General features: G+C 37.0%; 1 protein-coding gene across 3 annotated transcripts in view; it reads right to left on the bottom strand.

Moving 5' to 3' along the window:
* The window catches only part of ttll7 (tubulin tyrosine ligase-like family, member 7), a 294342-nt gene that overhangs the window by 243432 nt on the left and 32025 nt on the right, over positions 1-18885 (bottom strand). For all 3 annotated transcript variants that reach the window (XR_007935957.1, XM_028811558.2, XM_051932480.1), the window contains exons 2-3: positions 2888-3038; positions 1467-1598 (exon numbers count right to left, since the gene is read on the bottom strand). Coding sequence is in view for 2 of the 3 variants with exons in the window: in XM_028811558.2 (XP_028667391.1) it covers positions 1467-1598; positions 2888-2912 (157 nt within the window). In the remaining variant the exon portion in view is untranslated. The remainder of the gene's footprint in view (positions 1-1466; positions 1599-2887; positions 3039-18885) is intronic.

The raw sequence follows: 18885 nt of genomic DNA, 5'->3' as shown, positions 1-18885 counted from the left end.
TGGCAAACTGGCAGCCACAGCATGCAGCAACAGACGTTTTATGTTGATTTCTGTGTGAAACCATTGCTTTTCAGAAACTATGTTTTTGGAAATAAATATTCAGCCCTCAGAGAGTTAAAGGACTTACAGTACTTAAAGGATCTGATGCTAACATCTTGCTGCCAGATACCACAGGACACTTTCAGAGGTCTTGTGGAGTCCATACTTTAATGGGTCAGAGATATTTTAGCAGGATGAGTGGGACATACACAATATAGATAGATAGATAGATAGATAGATAGATAGATAGATAGATAGATAGATAGATAGATAGATAGATAGATAGATAGATAGATAGATAGATAGATAGATAGATAGATAGATAGATAGATAGATAGATAGATAGATACTTTATTAATCCCAAGGGGAAATTCACATACTCCAGCAGCAGCATACTGATACAAAAACAATACTAAATTAAAGAGTAATAAAAATGCAGGTATAACAGACAATAACTTTGTATAATGTTAACGTTTACCCCCCGGGTGGAATTGAAGAGTCGCATAGTTTGGGGGAGGAACGATCTCCTCAGTCTGTCAGTGGAGCAGGACAGTGACAGCAGTCTGTTGCTGAAGCTGCTCCTCTGTCTGGAGATGATACTGTTTAGTGGATGCATTGGATTCTCCATAATTGATAGGAGCCTTTTGAGCACCCGTCGCTCTGCCACGGATGTCAAACTGTCCAGCTCTGTGCCTACAATAGAGCCTGCTTTCCTCACCAGTTTGTCCAGGCGTGAGGCGTCCTTCTTCTTAATGCTGCCTCCCCAGCACACCACGGCGTAGAAGAGGGCACTCACCACAACCGTCTGATAGAACATCTGCAGCATCTTATTGCAGATGTTGAAGGACGCCAGTCCTCTAAGGAAGTATAGCCGGCTCTGTCCTCTCTTGCACAGAGAATCAGTATTGGCAGTCCAGTCCAATTTATCATCCAGCTGCACTCCCAGGTATTTATAGGTCTGTACCCTCTGCACACAGTCACCTCTGATGATCACGGGGTCCAGGATATAGGCTGAACAGGACTGGAGAAAGTACAGTCCCCTGCGGCGCTCCTGTGTTGCTGACCACAATGTCAGACCTGCAGTTCCCGAGGCGCACATACTGAGGTCTGTTTGTAAGATAGTCCACGATCCATGCCACCAGGTATGAATCTACTCCCATCTCTGTCAGCTTGTCCCTAAGGAGCAGAGGTTGGATGGTGTTGAAGGCACTAGAGAAGTCCAGAAACATAATTCTTACAGCACCACTGCCTCTGTCCAAGTGAGAGAGGGATCGGTGTAGCATATAGATGATGACATCCTCAATATATATATATAACAATTTAAGCAATGTTTAATACTCTATAAATTGCATTTTAATAGTGCCTAGTATTAGAGGAAAGGAACTAATAAAACATATAGGTTTGATCAGCCAACAATAAAATCATACCTATTTCATATTTTGTTCCAGCTACATTTGCTGTGATGTGCCCTTTCTTCTTCTTCTGTCGAATCTTTCGCTTTCCAGTACTCTTATACGAGACTGCAGACTGAAGAGTCATGGTGGATGTTCCTTGATCATCTGTAACAGCAATATTATGCCTCATATGAAACTGGCCTTACTTTCAAAATTCACTATAATTCATTATTTACAAATATGTACTACAGAGTAAAAGCTGCACTTTGTGCTGCCATCTTGTTTTATGCTTTGTGTTTATACAATATATATATGTATGTTTAATAAAAAAACTGTTGTGAAATCCATGTAAAGACTTTTTGTGCATATGCCTGCACATACTAGTGTGTGATACTCCCAGAATAATGTACTCAGAAAAAGCATGTCCAGTATTTGAGGTCTTTATCACAGACTTTTATTTTCCCCATCTCCATAAGCAAGACTTACATGATTAAGAAACAAGAGTGTATTATGGGCCCCAAACTCCACAATTATAGTCTTACAACAGATTTTGTAGTCTCAGCACTAACTTAATAAATAACTGCATAGTCTCATGTTAAGGCTAACTATTTGGACAGACTACTAGTTATCACAAAGAGGCCAGTAGTTATTATAATATGTCACTGATGTTAAGACATATTTACAAATCAAAAACTAAATTATTGTTATACCATCTCACCTAAGCATTATCTATTTGGAAAAATGCAAATAAGTTTTTAAAGGCTTACAATGTGTCTTAATTAAACAATGGTTCACAATGCAAAAAAATATAACTAGCAAATCTTTGACTTGCAAGTCGGGTGTTTTAGTAAAGGAGAGGTGGAGAAGATAAGATTAAGCTGTGAAATTTTCAAGCCAATGCTTATTATACCAGACAGCCCTCCAAAATTTTGTAACAGGACATGTCTTCAAGTTCGAATCTTTCCTCTAAATATGCATGTAGAGATGATAAGATGTGGTTAAAGGGAATGCATTCTCCATATTCCATTAATCCCCCCCCCCCCCCCCCCATTCCAATTTTAATGTCAGCAGTTCTCAATTTGAATCTATGACTATTAATTTTGGGCAGGGACAGACTTTGAGAGTAGCAAGTGCCAGTTTACAGTTGGCTTTGATTTAAAGAGATGCAGAGTGCCAGACTGGGTATCTCATAATCACATAAACAAGAGGACAATTGAGTAAATGCAGCTGAGCTCTGGAAATGCAAAACACATTCTTGATCAGTACTGAAATTCCCTTGTCAGGCACTCTTAATTAGCACTCTTAACTGAAAACAGTATCATAGCTCATTATTATCCTTTCATACCATCAAAAAATGTTATTGCTCTGTGCCAAACCTATCTTATTTTTGTCAAGTAACTTTAAATATTACATAGCGAGAGTTTATTGCTTTCAAATGAAATGTTTTTACCTACCTCCATCATTAGGAGGAGACGGCATTGCACACTTTCCGGGTTTAATAGCACAGTCTGTTTTTTCTGCCAGGCTCTTGGGATTCTGAGGTGGAGGTCCACTGATCTTTTTATTTTCTTAATTGCTTTTTAACACCATTGCAGCAGGTATAGTCTGAAAGGTAAGGTGTGGTTTATAGAAGGTAGAAAGATACTGATTTTACAAAGATTAATCATTTTAAAAATCAAGCAGAGCCATTACTGCTGACAAAACACGTTCTCATTAACCAGCTGTAATCTGCACTATTGTAGGTGTGGCTGTTTCATAGCAACTTCACACTGCAAAATTTGCAAGATTAGATTTCATAATTTGTGTTTTTTCTTGGTATGATATGCTAGTATACCTTCTTGAATGTCACAAATAAAAAAGTTTAAACTTAATAATATAATCTTTCTCCAGAAACAATAAAGCAAGATTTAGAAAACATTTGTACATTCAGAATGTTCAAACATGTGTTATACTCCCACTACTGCAAAATCTGACACCTGGAAAGAAATTATTATCATAAAAAGAGAGGTTGTACACCACCTAATTCTAATTTCATATTCTCACAAATGCTGCATTTACATCTTCTTTTAATAAATTATCTTAGTCTCGCAATAAAAAACTAATAAAGACATTCAGCATTTCTTCATAAAAATGTGCAGTGCACTATGCTCTATGCAGGCCTTTAAAGCAGAATCTAAGAAAGCAAAGTTAGGGTCATTCAAGGTAAAGACAAAGAAGAGATGCTTGAGCAACTATAGGCATTGCTAAATAATTAACTGACTGTCCATTACTTTCTATACTGTGATGGAGTGAAAGGGTGTAATCCTATCTTGATGCCAATGCTCCTGGGACTGTCTGTATAGTTCAGAAGCCTAAAATTCAAATAAGTGTTAACATGGATGAATCTGACCATGCAGTGTAAATTTTAATTAATATGAACATGAAATAAAGGGATCGCATAAGCTATTTTTGAAAAAAATAAAAACAAATAATATTACTGAATAAGTGCTCCAAGGGCACTGGGAGTTCAGAACAGCAGAAGACCAATCAGTGGCCACATCAACAGAGAGAGACACCTACAGTGGCACTGGCTGAGCTTCTCTGTGTGAAACCTTAGACTGATAAAACTATTAGGGAGTGGTAAGCTTAGCCTGTGCAAAAAGTGTTCCATAATTAAACTTTCCATAAGCCTCAGATCGATAAAAGAGGACATCCACACAAATAAACACAGATGAGATCCAAGTTGATCTCCTATTACATTCTTTATCTGTGGTGGAAGAGCTACCAGGCAGTGTTCTGTTATTATTAATTTTCATTTAGTGATCTCAGCCAAGATTCAAAAGCTTTGAGGACTCATTGTAAGTCAATGATCCACTCATTAACCCATGCTCTTTTATAATTATATATGAGGGTAAATCAAAAGGTAAAGGAAATCTGGAAACAGACAGAAGCTAACTCAACACAACACGTTCACAATGGCTTAAGAGTGGTTCCAACACGCACAGCACAAAAAAGGTCAAATGAACATGGGCGCTGTGCTGCAGGATTGTACCAATGTTCAACAACGTGCCGTAGTGAGATTTCTTTGGCAAAGGGAGTGAAACATGGTGAAATTCACCAAAGGATGCTGGCTCAGTAAAGAAGTGAAAACAGCACTGCTCAATGAAAAGTTTATGAATGGGTACAAAAGGTTAAAATTGGGAAGAATAAGTGTAACCAAAGAAGCACGATCTGGTCAACCATAACACACACAAGCAGACATAGACATGGCAAATGCCTTCATCAGAGAAGACTGATGAATTATGCTATTACTGCACATTTGAATATCAGCTATGGATCTACACATGCCTTAGTACATGATGACCTGATGTACTGTAAAGTTTGCATAAAAGGGGTACCCAAACAACTTACTGATCTGCACAAGCCAACATCTTTCTATGAATTTCAAACAGGTTTCACTACCTCTGCCCAAAAATATTCTGGTACAGAGCGTTATTCAAGAATCTAACAGTGGAGCTTCAATGTTCATTTGACTTTGGCTTCACAGCAGAGTGCTGCACTGTGTGTGTTCGAAAACTACCCATAAGCCATTGTGAATCTTGGATTTCATCATTTTCTATCTGTTGTGGTTACCAATAATTTTCAGAATGCATCTACTTTTTGATTCACCCTCCTAATTATACTGAACTGTACCAATCTTTAACAGCTGTATCATACACTGTTTGACCTGTGTATCCTCATTCCATGTGTTGGCATAGAATAAGAAAAAGAGTTTCCTACAATACTAAGGGAATACCTCAGAACAGCTCTGGGAGATAACACCTCCAAAAAGTCTTGATAGTTTTTTTCACATTTCAGCAAAATCATAAGTTACTTTGCTTAGTCAGCAAAGGGAAATAATCTCACAGAATAATGCTAAAATGGATTACATCCTTTTTGATATTACTAAAACTCTTCACTCTGTCATTAAATTTAGCAGGTGCCTCTTTCCTTTAGATAAGTCAGAGTCTTGCCAGCTTGCTGCAATGCAGTATGCATTGTGCCTGCTAATATAAAAGTAAGCAGAAGACTTATAGTGCATGCACCAGCACCGAATAAACAAGCACTTACTGTACCTCATTCCTATTTATTTTTCTCAAATGGAAAATTACTTTAATACTGCTTCAAAAAAAAAGTTGTAAAATATTTTATATGTATGTTCATGTGGATTTTCTGCAATGTAATCTGGCTAATCTGGTAAATCCCAAAAATATATTTGTCCAGCTCATTGGTAGCTCCAAACTGGCCAGGTATAAAAGAGTCTAAATTTAATTATGAATGAGTCCTGGGATGGACTGATGTCCTGCAGCATAGTGGAGCCTGAACATGGCATGATGTACATTTTTTATTTCATGAACCTGCAATGGACAAATCAGGTGAAAAAATAAAAGAGATACATGGAATATGTATTTAAAATTCCTCCATTCGTGTTGAAGTATTTAATCATGTACATATTATAGTGAGATTGTTACTTGTACATCTGACCAACATGAAACTCCATATTTCCTCTTTGTTAACTCACTTGTATCTTGGCAGTTGTTTAGTTTTTTACATACCCATATACACGCAGTCACCTTTGGAATTCTCTTGCAGTCCTAGAATGTTAATCTCTTAACAATTACCAAAACATGAAGACTGTCCACCTTCATACCGCAATTTGCCAATGATATGCCAGCACACTTTTTATTCATGATATTAAATTTTTCTTACATTGATTTATGCAAAATATGTTGAATATGAATACAGCAGACACTATCTAAAACTAAAAATCAATCATTACTTCTTCTAGTTCAATGTTCTGGCTGTTGATTAAAACTGTGTTCAAATTTCAAACTATTGGAAAGATTCATGGACATGAGGAAAAACAGAAATTATAAGTAACCAACTGTACAGCAATCTATAGATTGCAAAAAGTACAAGATATATTTATGTTACACTGTATTTATAGCAACATCTTTTGATGGAGACTGACTGCATTCATTCAAAATATAAAGACAAATGAAATAATGTTTTATTGAGGTGAGTCAAGTACAACCTTGTTATACACATTTATATATTTTACATAGTGTGAATGAAGTGTTCCTTGTAAAAGTGAGGCCTTGCACACTGTCTCCTGCTGACACAGCTGTGTGGTCTCTATCCATTATTTAAATTACGTCACAGCTTGAATAAAAGATGAGCTATTTTACAGAGTAAATAGTAGGATAAGCTGACAAGAGAGGAGCTGACATCACTTAAAATTCAACAAGGGTTTTTTCATTTTGTAATTTCTTAAATAGGATACATTGATTTCAAAAATCAATAACTCTTTTCCCAAATCCAAGGAGTCTTGTCTGATCAGTGGAATGATGTTTTGTTAATTTTATCACCTACCTTTATCATTGAGATATTAAAATCATTGTGCTCTTTACACTTCTGCTGATTCAAGATGTCAGATTAACTTTTTTTAATATGTGTTTACCTGTCATTTTATCCAAATCACAGTGTCATAGCTGTTGACAATTTCTTTAGATAAAGTATTGGCATGTTAAGTGACTTGTTTCTGGTTCCACAGGGAGTCCAGTGGTATGAAGTTGAGGTTTATGACCCAACAGTTTAAGGCACACTTTCATCCCCAACTTTGGCACACTTTAATTTACCGTAAATGAATAACATTAAGTGTCATTCAATTAATCAGCAATCGTGATTCCATGAAAATTTCTGATCAGATGAGTCAGTCAATTTAACACTAATAAATAGATCATTACTTTAGTGTTTATGAATTACAAAATTGTTAGTTAGAGGTGGCCTGATCCTTAATAAAATAATAATAATAATAATAATAATAACAATAATAATAATAATGAAAAATGCCATGACCTTTTCAAATCATTTCAGTCTTTGCATAAGCTAATAAGGACAGTGTTTCCCTGATCCCATTTTAAAAAGAAGATTCCCAATGCTAATGAATAATAGGTTGCAATATTTATCTTTACTACAGTGAATACCATTCCCTAAAATACACAAACACATAATAATTTAAAGTATTTTTACATCTAGAAAACTAAAAGGCACTCATAGTGCGTAACTTCAGCAATTTGGTAATTGGGCATTTAACCAGCATTTTACATTATGCCAAGAAAACAAAGGACTGAAACTGTCACTTGCTATGTTTAAATTACTGAAGTTATACATTGTAAGTGAATGCTCTCGAAAAGGAGAAATTTTGATCAATGTTATACAGTACCTAGTAATACTACTGCCCCAAAGCTCCTTAGCCACACCCACCATCCTGTGGTTGTACCTTAATATTTGACTGTGAAAAGGTAAAAACAAAAAATATATGGCTAATGAGATGAATTAAAAATTTATTAATGTTAATATATAAAAATGAATGGATGAAAAATTTAACATTATTACCCAGTCTGCTGTATGAATCTCACTTGTTCAAATGTTTTAAATGAATGTTAAAGCAAGTAGTAAGTACTGAATCAGACAAACTGACCATGACTAAACTGAACTGACCTGGTCGGAGCCTTCCGAGTCCTTTTTGTTCTTTGAGATATTCCTAAATCTACTCACTATCTATCTGCAAAATCAACAGAAAATGCAGGAATTATTCATTACTAACATGAGCAAAAGCCCTTTACATTGATATGATCTTTTGCCATCACTTTATTATGCATTACAGCTATACAAAAGCATATTATTCCTTGTAAATGTCTCTACATATCAACATGTACATTTTCCATTTAATGTGATGAATAAATTATTACAGTATATCTAGAAAAACCTAACTACATAATGCTATGAGTAATAACTAAAGTTAAATTTAAGTTGCCTACTGGATTAGACTAAACAGGATCCTAGCTAGCTGATTCATTATTTATATTTGGAAAATTAGAAAGATTCAAATTAATATAAAGTTTAAATTTGTATACCTCTTTTAAATATATTCTTATAAACATTAATACGTCTTTGTAAAGAAAATAGGAATAAGTACAGCATGTTTATCTATAATGGAAAATAACTCCCACTGGAAAAAAAACACTGCTTCAGTAATGTACAGTAGACAGTCATTTTATCTTAATAAATATTCAATTTTATAACTAGCCATTGAATGCAACTATGGAACTCTGGAATCTTAACATTCTCAAATAACCCAATTCAGTTTTCACAGTTGGGTCAAAGCATATACAGGCGAGACTAGGCACAAGGCAGGAAACTGTCCTGGAAAGGCCATAAGCCTATCACAGACTCCACATATGCATAGACCAACACTCAAACCAATTTACAGTCAACTATTAACCTGACACACAAAATCTAGAAATGTAGTAGTAGTAGTTTATTTATATAGCGCCCTTCACAGACAAAATGTCACAGAGCGCTGAACAGCAAATACAGTACAAATACAACAGTTAAAACAAAACATAAACAAAACCAATAAAAACAATAAATAAACAAACTGGAACTATTCAGCACTAATTAAAAGCTTGTTTTTAAAGAAATGTTTTTAGTTGTTTTCTAAAAGAATCAACAGACTCGGCTCCACGCAGACCACAAGGCAGGCTACTCCATAGTCTTGGTGCCACAGACTGAAAGGCACAATCCCCAAGGGTTTTTAGCTGAGTGCGTGGGACAACTAGAAGGCCCTGTTGCCCAGATCTGAGAGTTTGACAAGCTGTATGGCGTTGGAGCAGGCTGGTTAGGTACTCGGGAGCTTGCCCATGCAAAGCTCTGAAAGTAAGTACCAAAACTTTAAAATGAATTCTATAAAACAGTGGTCTCCAACCTTTTTGACAGGGGGGAGGAGTTGAGGATTCGGGGTGGGTTCGTACGGCAGTTTTACACACAATTTAAATTACATTTCTATTATTATTAAGTTATAATATCGTAATAGAAATTATACAACTTACCATAATGCAGAATCAGTGGGAGCCCTGAGCTTGTGTTCCTGCAACCAGACGATCCCATTTGGGGTGGAAGACTGTGACACACAAAGTGTTTTGCTTATGTTCAGCCTACTCCGTAATCTCGTTTTGGTTGGTGTCACTGCAGAAAACACTGCCTTACAAAGATAAGATGTTGGAAATGGAAGCAGACTCGTCAGTGCTTTTGTGGCAACCTCAGGATATTTCGCCTTGACTTTAATCCAAAATGTATGGAGATTTGAAGTTGTCTCAAACATAATTTCAAGGCCACCATCATTTGCAACCTCAAGCAGTTGATCCTCTTCAAGCACCAACAGGAACATCACGCTGAAGTGCATACCGAAGCGCGATTGCTTCACAGTAGAGCTGTGAGCCTGCTGTTGCCCCAGCAACAGATAAACAGTTTTAAACAGACGTGGTGATTGCACTTCGGGATGCTCTTTGGCGTGTTGTCCCGTTGACGGAGGTCCAAAGAGAGTTTAGAAACCTCACATTTTCTTGAATGAGTACCGCATTAATAGGAATGTTTGTTGAACGAGCCTCACTGAACCACATAAAAACTGTTTTCAAATGCAGCAGTTCGCATACGTTTGCAGCCCAAGATTTTTCTTCTTTTTTGTCATTCCAACAGATTGCACATCACAAACATTAACGCCGTTATCGTGTTTTCGTGTCTATTTCTATAGGAGGGTGACAATAAGTTAAATTCCAATGGATGTTTTTCAAATGTTGACAAGCAATAAGCAAAAGGTATCACTGAAAACTACAGGAAACAAAAACAGCAAAAAAAAAACAGTACGAAGAAAGTTCGAAGAAAGAAATGTTTTTACAATGTTTCTGTTTGGGGATCATTGTGCAAATGTGCACAACTGAGCTGCGACCACAGCTAACTGCTCTGTGGATGATTCATTCAAGCATTTCAAGGTCACTTCGTTGTAATGAAAGTATCTGCTGAATGTACATCATAGTAATGAGATTTCTATAGACTTGTGTCATATGGGGAAACTGTCGGGACCATAAAAATACTTTGTTGTAATAATCTCTCACCTCGGTCTCTCTCCTCTCTCTGCGCCACTGCAAAGCCCCACCCGCCAAGCGTTCTGAAAAGTCTGAGTGAGTCTCCATTGCCGGAAGTTCTCTTGTGGCCCGGCTGTGAGACGGCTGCGGCCCGGTAGTGGGCCGCGGACTGGGGGTTGGGGACCCCTGCTATAAAACACTGGGAGCCAGTGCAGTGTGTGCAAAATGGGGGTGATATGATCACTCCAGCTAGCGCGAGTTAAGAGCCTGGCAGCTGCATTTTGAACTAACTGAAGACGTGAGAGAGAGGACTTGCTCAAACCCGTAAAGAGAGTATTACAGTGATCCCTCGCTATATCGCGCTTCGTCTTTCGCGGCTTCACTCCATCGCGGATTTTAAATGTAAGCATATGTGAATATATATCACAGATTTTTCACTGCTTCGCGGATGTCTGCGGTCTACAGTACGTGTGCTTCCTCAGTTGATTTGCCCATTTGAATTCAAACAAGGGACGCATTTGAATTCAAACAAGGGACGTTATTGGCGGATGGCTGAGAAACTACCCAATCAGAGCACGCGGTTAAGTTCCTGTGTGCTGCTGATTGGCTCAGCGACGGAGTGCTGCATTAACCAGGAAGTCTAATCTCACTCATTCAGCATGAATGTGCCCAAGCGCCAACAGAAGATGCAAATGATTGCAGAAAAGGTAAAAGTTTTGGATATGTTGAAGGAAGGAAACAGCTACACCGCTGCAGGACACCATTACAGCATAAATGAGTCCACGATTCTTTTTATATAAAAAGAAGGAAAAGCACATAAGATCTACGGCCGCAGTGTCCTTTAACCAGGGCGGAAAACGAGTTGCAAGTGGACGTGATAAGGCAGTAGTCTGGATGGAATCTGCTTTAGTGATTTGTATTGAAGAGTACTGGAAGAAGAACAATGGCGGTGCTAAACAGTCGCCTGAAGAGGCTCCTTTAGAAGAGCTGTAACGCTATCCTTTGTTGTGCAGTAAAATTAAACTCATCGTTATCGGACAAGTCGTCGTGTCATTGTTGGTGAGTAACCATAATTAATTATTTATGTACAGTACTTATTACATGTACATAGTTTAGTGTCACTGTACACACATTTTACTGTATACAATTTTTCTTGCATTGTACGTATTTATTGCTGGTGGCCTGTCTGTCGTAATGGCTGTAACATATGTGATACCGGAGACGCTCGATATCTTTAAAATAATATTTAGGTTTTACTGTATGTAAACTGTGTTTACATACATAATTTCAACGAATCTTACCTAATATCTAAGAGAATACAAAGGGTTTATGCTGTATAATTGTGCGTGAAATGTTTATAATAGTGTGGGAGAGTTTATAAGGGCTTAAAATATATAAAAATAACCATATAAACATATGGTTTCTACTTCGCGGATTTTCTTATTTCGCGGGTGGCTCTGGAACGCAACCCCCGCGATGGAGGAGGGATTACTGTACAGTAATCAAGCCATGAGGAAATAAAAGAATGAACAAGCATCTCCAATTCTGATTTTGCAACAGTATTTCTTAGTTTTGAAAGATTTCTTAAATGAAAGAAACACGAGCGGATGACTGATCTTACATATTCATCAAGTGTCAGTGACTGGTCAAAAATAATAATAATAAAAATAATAGATCGACTTAATAACAGGAGAGACAGAAGATAATTTTAAACTAATCTCAGCATGAACAACAGGAGGAGCAACAATTAGTACCTCAGTCTTTCCTGAATTCAACTGCAGGTAATTACTACTGAGCCAGTCGTTAACCTGAGACAATCAACCAATGTGACCAAAGAATTAATTTGGTTAGGCTTAAATGAAAAATAAAGCTGTATTCATCTGCATATAGATGATACGAGATATCCTTAAAAGAGTTAAGAATCTGTGATAGGAGAAGAATATATAAAGAGAAAAGTACAGGTTTAAGAACCAAGCCCTGTGGCACTCCACATGTCAATGGAGCAGAGTCGGATGAAAAGCCAGCCACACCGACTGAGAAACTCCTATTCGACAAGTAAGAGGAGAACCAGTCCAAAGCAGAGCCAGAAACACCTAACAGCTCTAATCTATTAATTAAGATCCGATGGTCCACCGTATCAAAAGCTGCAGTAAGATCTAACAGTAAGCACTTTGAGCTACATTTTTTGTATGAAAATGTGCTATATAAATAAATGTTGTTGTTGTTGTTGTACAAGCACAGAGCACCGGTCTGCATCAGCAGCAATTAAAAGATCATTAAAAACTTTTAGAAGAGCTGTTTCTGTAGAATGTTGCCTCTGAAAACCAGATTGAAAAAAATCAAAGAACCGCTGCTCCTCTATGAAGCAGCTCTCTAAGGCAGAGTGGTGGCTCTGAGGCTAGGGACCTGCACTGGCAATCGGAAGGTTGCTGGTTCAAATCCCGTAAATGCCAAAAGGGACTCTGCTCTGTTGGGCCCTTAAGCAAGGCCCTTAACCTGCAATTGCTGAGTGCTTTGAGTAGTGAGAAAAGCGCTATATAAATGCAAAGAATTATTATTAAGAAGGCACAAAGTTGCTGTTCAACCACCTTTTCCAAAACTTTGGCAATAAAAGGCAGTTTTGAAATTGTCCTGTAATTACTCAAAATAGAGGGATCAGAATTAGATTTTTTCAACAGCGGTTGAATTACAGCATGTTTAAAATATGATGGAACCACACCAGATCTTAAGGAGCAATTTATAATATTCAAAAGACACGGACCTATACAACTCAAAAGATTTTAAAATTAATGACATTGGCAACAGGTTAGTAGGACATGATGAAGGTTTCATCTTCCTGAGCAAGTCAGAAAGATCAGAAAGTGAAACTTCTGAGAAAACAAAAGACTCAGAACATGAGTGAATGAGACCACTAGGTAAGACACCTGGAACAATATTATCCCGAACAACATTAACCTTGCCAATAAAAAATGTAAGAAAATTATTACAGTCACTATCAGAAAAAACCTGAGTAATAGATTGAGATGGAGAAATAATATTGTGAATGGTATCAAATAGCACTTTGGGATTACACTTGTGAGTCTGAATCAGAATAGAAAAATAAGCTGTTCTAGCATCCCAAACCAAAGAATTAAAAAAAGCAAGTAAATCCTTTAAGTATGAACAATGAACTTCCAGATTAGTAGACTTCCATCGGCGTTCCGCTTTTCGACAGGTACACCTGAGATTACGAATGGTGTCATTCATCCAAGGAACTGAGTGGTTAACAGAACGCTGCCTGATTTTAAGAGGAGCAATCTTATTCAAAATATCAGTACAATGGTCATTAAAACACTGAACTGCTAACTTAACATTATCAACATTACTGCCGGCATCAGATGCCACAAACAAATCAACAAACTGATTAAATATGGGAGGAAACCTGGGTACCCAGTAAAAAAGAAAGCAGATACAGTATGGGAAATACATTCCAATACTATAATGACAATAACCTTAAACAGAGCTCAGATCTATGCTGCAGGATCTGTGAAGCAGCAGTGCTAACCACTAGGCAGTCCTTAATCCTCAATCTTTTTGTTATTAAGTATACAGTATTGGCATATGCATTCAAGGAAAGGAGATCTAGTGTACCATTTAGTTTATGCAAGAAATAATGCAAATTCAGAAAATTATGATGGTTCAAAATCCACCGAGAGTCTTGTATACCAGTAGAATCATTACTAGTCAACAATCTACAATCTTTTCACTAAAATATCTGTAGCTCAATATACGGTGCAGACAGGACATTGATAGTCTCGGAGACTATTACTATCATTTTTGAATTTCTCTTAAATAACTACATTTAATCTTCCACAATTACCTACTGCAGAGATATTATTTCAGCAATAATAAAGTCATTCTGTGAAACTATATTAATATTGCCATAATAACACACATTTAAATAAGTTGAAAGAACTTTAGGAATCAGATATTATAATAAGATTATCAGATAACGAATGAAAATAATCATTAGGCAGAACGTACTCCTTTTCAATCTGCACTAGATATTGAGTCATTTAGTTAGAAATTGTACCTCAGGTGCATCTCTCTCAATGTAACTGTCAAAATATTCAGCCTGGATTAGACTCAACATGTTAGAATTCTTTTGAGGGTCCACTTCCCTTTGCATATGTACTGTAAGTTATACCCTTATCTAATATTCTAGTTAACAAATCAGTTCAAAGTTACCATAGATTTTCACCAAACAAAAGTTTAATTCAGTTTCAGGTGAAACACCACTGCGCTCTCATTATCAGCACAACATTTGTTACAATACTACTTCATCTTTTCATCCTGATTAATATAAGTTACACTATCATGTTTAGCATATTACTATGGCAACAAACTATACCATAAGCCAATGATTTTATTTTGAGAGATCTTGTTTCAGAACATTTAATTAAGATTGAAAGGAAAAATCAATGAGACTTGTTTGTTTCTGTATTTGTATACAAAAGATGAGGCTGAGAATTTTTAAATGAAGGGCATATAGAAAGGATCTGGTTACAGCTTTATCACACAGATGTCTTGTTTAAAAGCATTTGCATGAGATATCAACTGACAGTTATTTAATTTAAACTATAAAATATTGATCATACTGTAATGCCCTTTGGGTGTCAGAGCTGAGAACTCTAGGGCCTCCACAATCTGGCAGTGTAGTCCGAACAATTAAAAAAATGAAAGAGGAAACATTTTGCATTGAAAACATTTTTAATTCATAAAACTTTAGGCAACAAACAAAGTCATAATTTATTGATCTTAAATATCTAAATTTGAAATGAGAAAATCAAATCCAAAGGACAGTCCAGTAGCCTCAGCATCAGGTAACACTGATATCAGAATCAAACAGATGTTCTCAGAAGCAAACCAGTACTGTGCAGAGCTTGTAGCAGGGAAATATGAGACCTCCTTAGATTTGAATAATCAATTTTTTGTTTAAATAGTCATCATACAGATTTTTAAATCAGATTTTCAGTGTCCCATACAGAGAAAATGAAAATGGGAAAATTAGAAAAACAAATATTACAAGTTATAAACATATAAACATAAAAATAACTTATTTTCACACTATCAGTTTAATTCACTTTTGACTGATTTGTTATTTTAGGACATAATACTGTGAATATCTCCTCTTAAATTAATTCCAAAGGCACTCAATGGCACATTTTACAATCAAATCAGTCCATGAGAAAACAATAAAGACACAAATTATAAACATCAGAATAAAAAAGATCTTTCAACCAGTAAAAAGCAATACATTTGAGTTCTTAATTTTGCTTCAATAAGCAGAGGTGAAAAATTACATTATATACAGTAATCCCTCGCTATATCGCGCTTCGACTTTCGCGGCTTCACTCTATCGCGGATTTTATATGTAAACATATTTAAATATATATCGCAGATTTTTTGCTGGTTCGTGCATTTCTGAGGACAATGGGTCTTTTAATTTCTGGTACATGCTTCCTCAGTTGGTTTACCCAGCTGATTTCATACAAGGGATGCTATTGGCAGATGGCTGAGAAGCTACCCAACCAGAGCGCGTATTACGTATTAAATAAAACTCCTCAAATATATTGTGAGCAGGAGGGCTGTTCGCACCCCTAGAGGATACGGCCGCTCCTCAAAAAACACTGAAAGATTACCTTGCTCCCTTCCTTGCTGGGCTTACATGTGGCTGCTTTGTCAAGCGATATGCTTTGCATACTTAAAAGATCAAACAGCACATATTGATTTTTGATTGTTTGCTTTTCTCTCTCTCTCTCTCTTGCTCTGACATTCTCTGCTCCTGATGGAGGGGGTGTGAGCAGGGGGGCTGTTCGCACCCCTAGACGATACGGACGCTCGTCTAAAAATGCTGAAAGATTATCTTCACATTGCTCACTTCCGTGCAGCTGCTTTGTCAAGCGACATGCTTCCCGTACGGTGCTTCGCATACTTAAAAGCTTGAACAGCACGTATTGATTTTTGATTGTTTGTTTTTCTCTGTCTCTCTCACTCTCTCTGACATTCTCTGCTCCTGACGGAGGGGCTGTTCGCACACTGGCCTAGAGGATACGGACGTTCCTCTAAAAAATGCTGAAAGACTACCTTCACATTGCTCTCTTCCTTGCAGCTGCTTTGTCCGGCGGTGCTTCGCATACTTAAAAGCCAAACAGCCCTATTGATTTTTGATTGTTTGCTTTTTTCTCTCTCTCTCTCTCTGACATTATCTGCTCCTGACGCGCACTCCTTTGAAGAGGAAGATATGTTTGCATTCTTTTAATTGTGAGACGGAACTGTCATCTCTGTCTTGTCATGGAGCACAGTTTAAACTTTTGAAAAAGAGACAAATGTTTGTTTGCAGTGTTTGAATAAAGTTCCTATCTCTCTACAACCTCCTGTGTTTCTGTGCAAATCTGTGACCCAAGCATGACAATATAAAAATAACCATATAAACATATGGTTTCTACTTTGCAGATTTTCACCTTTCGCGGGGGGTCCTGGAATGCAACCCCCACGATCGAAGAGGGATTACTGTATATATTTTTATAATTATTTTCACTTTAGCAGATTAATTTGTAAATAAAAAGCAACATAAAATCAACATAAAAGTCACAAAAAGACTTCATCTATTTCAAAAAAGAGGGGTGGTCTGAGCAAGACACAGGCCTGTATAGAGTGCAAGTCCATCCCAGTTCCCACACAAACACATTGACACTCACAATTTAGAATCATCAGTCAACTTACAGTAACCAGAACATCTCTTGGGCTGTGGGCGGAAACCCACACAGACACAGGTAGAATGTGCAAACTCGATATTGACAACACAAACAAGAGCAAGACAGTGCTTTGGAAGGAGGCAGCGCTACACCTTTGTTCTGCACTATTTTTAACAATAATAATAATAACATTAATACAAATCTCAAATAATAATAGTCATATATGTAGTATTCATTAATTAATTAATTTATCTGTGTTACTGCACACAATGGAAAAGGATAATATTAACTTGTTTTAAAAAATATTGTCTACAGTTCCATAAATGTTTTAAAGTTGTAATCTGGAATAGCCTGCCAGTAGGAATTCGCCCGGCTAATACAGTGGAGCACTTTAAAAAACTACTGAAAACACATTATTTTAACATGGCCTTCTCATAACTTCACTGTAATTTAATCCTGATACTCTGTATATCTAATTCATTATAATAACTATTCATTCAAAATCTGTACTAACCCCTACTCTCTCTTCTGTTTCCTTTTCCGGTGTCCTGTTGGTGGTGGCGTGCGCCACCACCATCTACCCAAAGCACCATGATGTTCCAACAATGATGGATGGATTAAAAGCCAGAAATCTGTATGACCATCAGCATCAAGTGACTCCGTGAAAAACCCGAACTACAAAGAGGACTATTTCATTTATGTTAGGTAGAATGCCCAAAGGGGACTGGGCGGTCTCGTGGCCTGGAACCCCTACAGATTTTATTTTTTTCTCCAGCCTTCTGGAGTTTTTTTTTGTTTTTTCTGTCCACCCTGGCCATCGGACCTTACTCCTTTCTATGTTAATTAATGTTGTCTTATTTTAATTTCTTATTTTGTCTTTTATTTTTCTTCTCTCCATTATGTAAAGCACTTTGAGCTACTTTTTGTATGAAAATGTGCTATATAAATAAATGTTGTTGTTGTTGTTGTTGAGCATTGTTATTATTATAGTAAATGATTACATTTTTAATGTAAACAAAATACAGTGATCCCTCGCTATATCGCGCTTCGTCTTTCGCGGCTTCACTCCATCGCGGATTTTAAATGTAAGCATATGTGAATATATATTGCGGATTTTTCACTGCTTCGCGGATGTCTGCGGTCTACAGTACGTGTGCTTCCTCAGTTGATTTGCCCATTTGAATTGAAACAAGGGACGCATTTGAATTGAAACAAGGGACGCTATTGGTGGATGGCTGAGAAGCTACCCAATCAGAGCATGCAGTTAAGTTCCTGTGTGCTGCTGATTGGCTCAGCGACAGAGCGCTGCATTAACCAGGAAGTACTAATCTCACTCATTCAGAATTAACGTGCACAAGCGCCAACAGAAGATGCAAATGATTGCAGAAAAGGTAAAAGTTTTGGATATGTTGAAGGAAGGAAACAGCTACACCGCTGCAGGACACCATTACAGCATCAATGAGTCCACGATTATTTTTATTTAAAAAGGAGGAAAAGCATATAAGATCTACGGCCACAGTGTCTTTTAACCAGGGCACAAAATGAGTTGCAAGTGGACGTTGTAAGGCAGTAGTCTGGATGGAACCTGCTTTAGGGATTTGGATTGAAGAGTGATGGAAGAAGAACAACGGCGGTGCTAAACAGTCGCGTGAAGAGGCTCCTTTAGAAGAGCTGTAACGCTATCCTTTGTTGTGCAGTAAAATTAAACTCATCGTTATCGGACAAGTCGTCGTGTCATTGTTGGTGAGTAACCATAATTAATTATTTACG

The sequence above is a fragment of the Erpetoichthys calabaricus genome, chromosome 10 (genome assembly GCF_900747795.2).
Source record: "Erpetoichthys calabaricus chromosome 10, fErpCal1.3, whole genome shotgun sequence".
Lineage (NCBI taxonomy): Eukaryota > Metazoa > Chordata > Cladistia > Polypteriformes > Polypteridae > Erpetoichthys > Erpetoichthys calabaricus.
The sequence above is the reverse complement of the archived record's forward strand: the minus strand, read 5'-3'. Positions and strand labels throughout refer to the sequence as shown.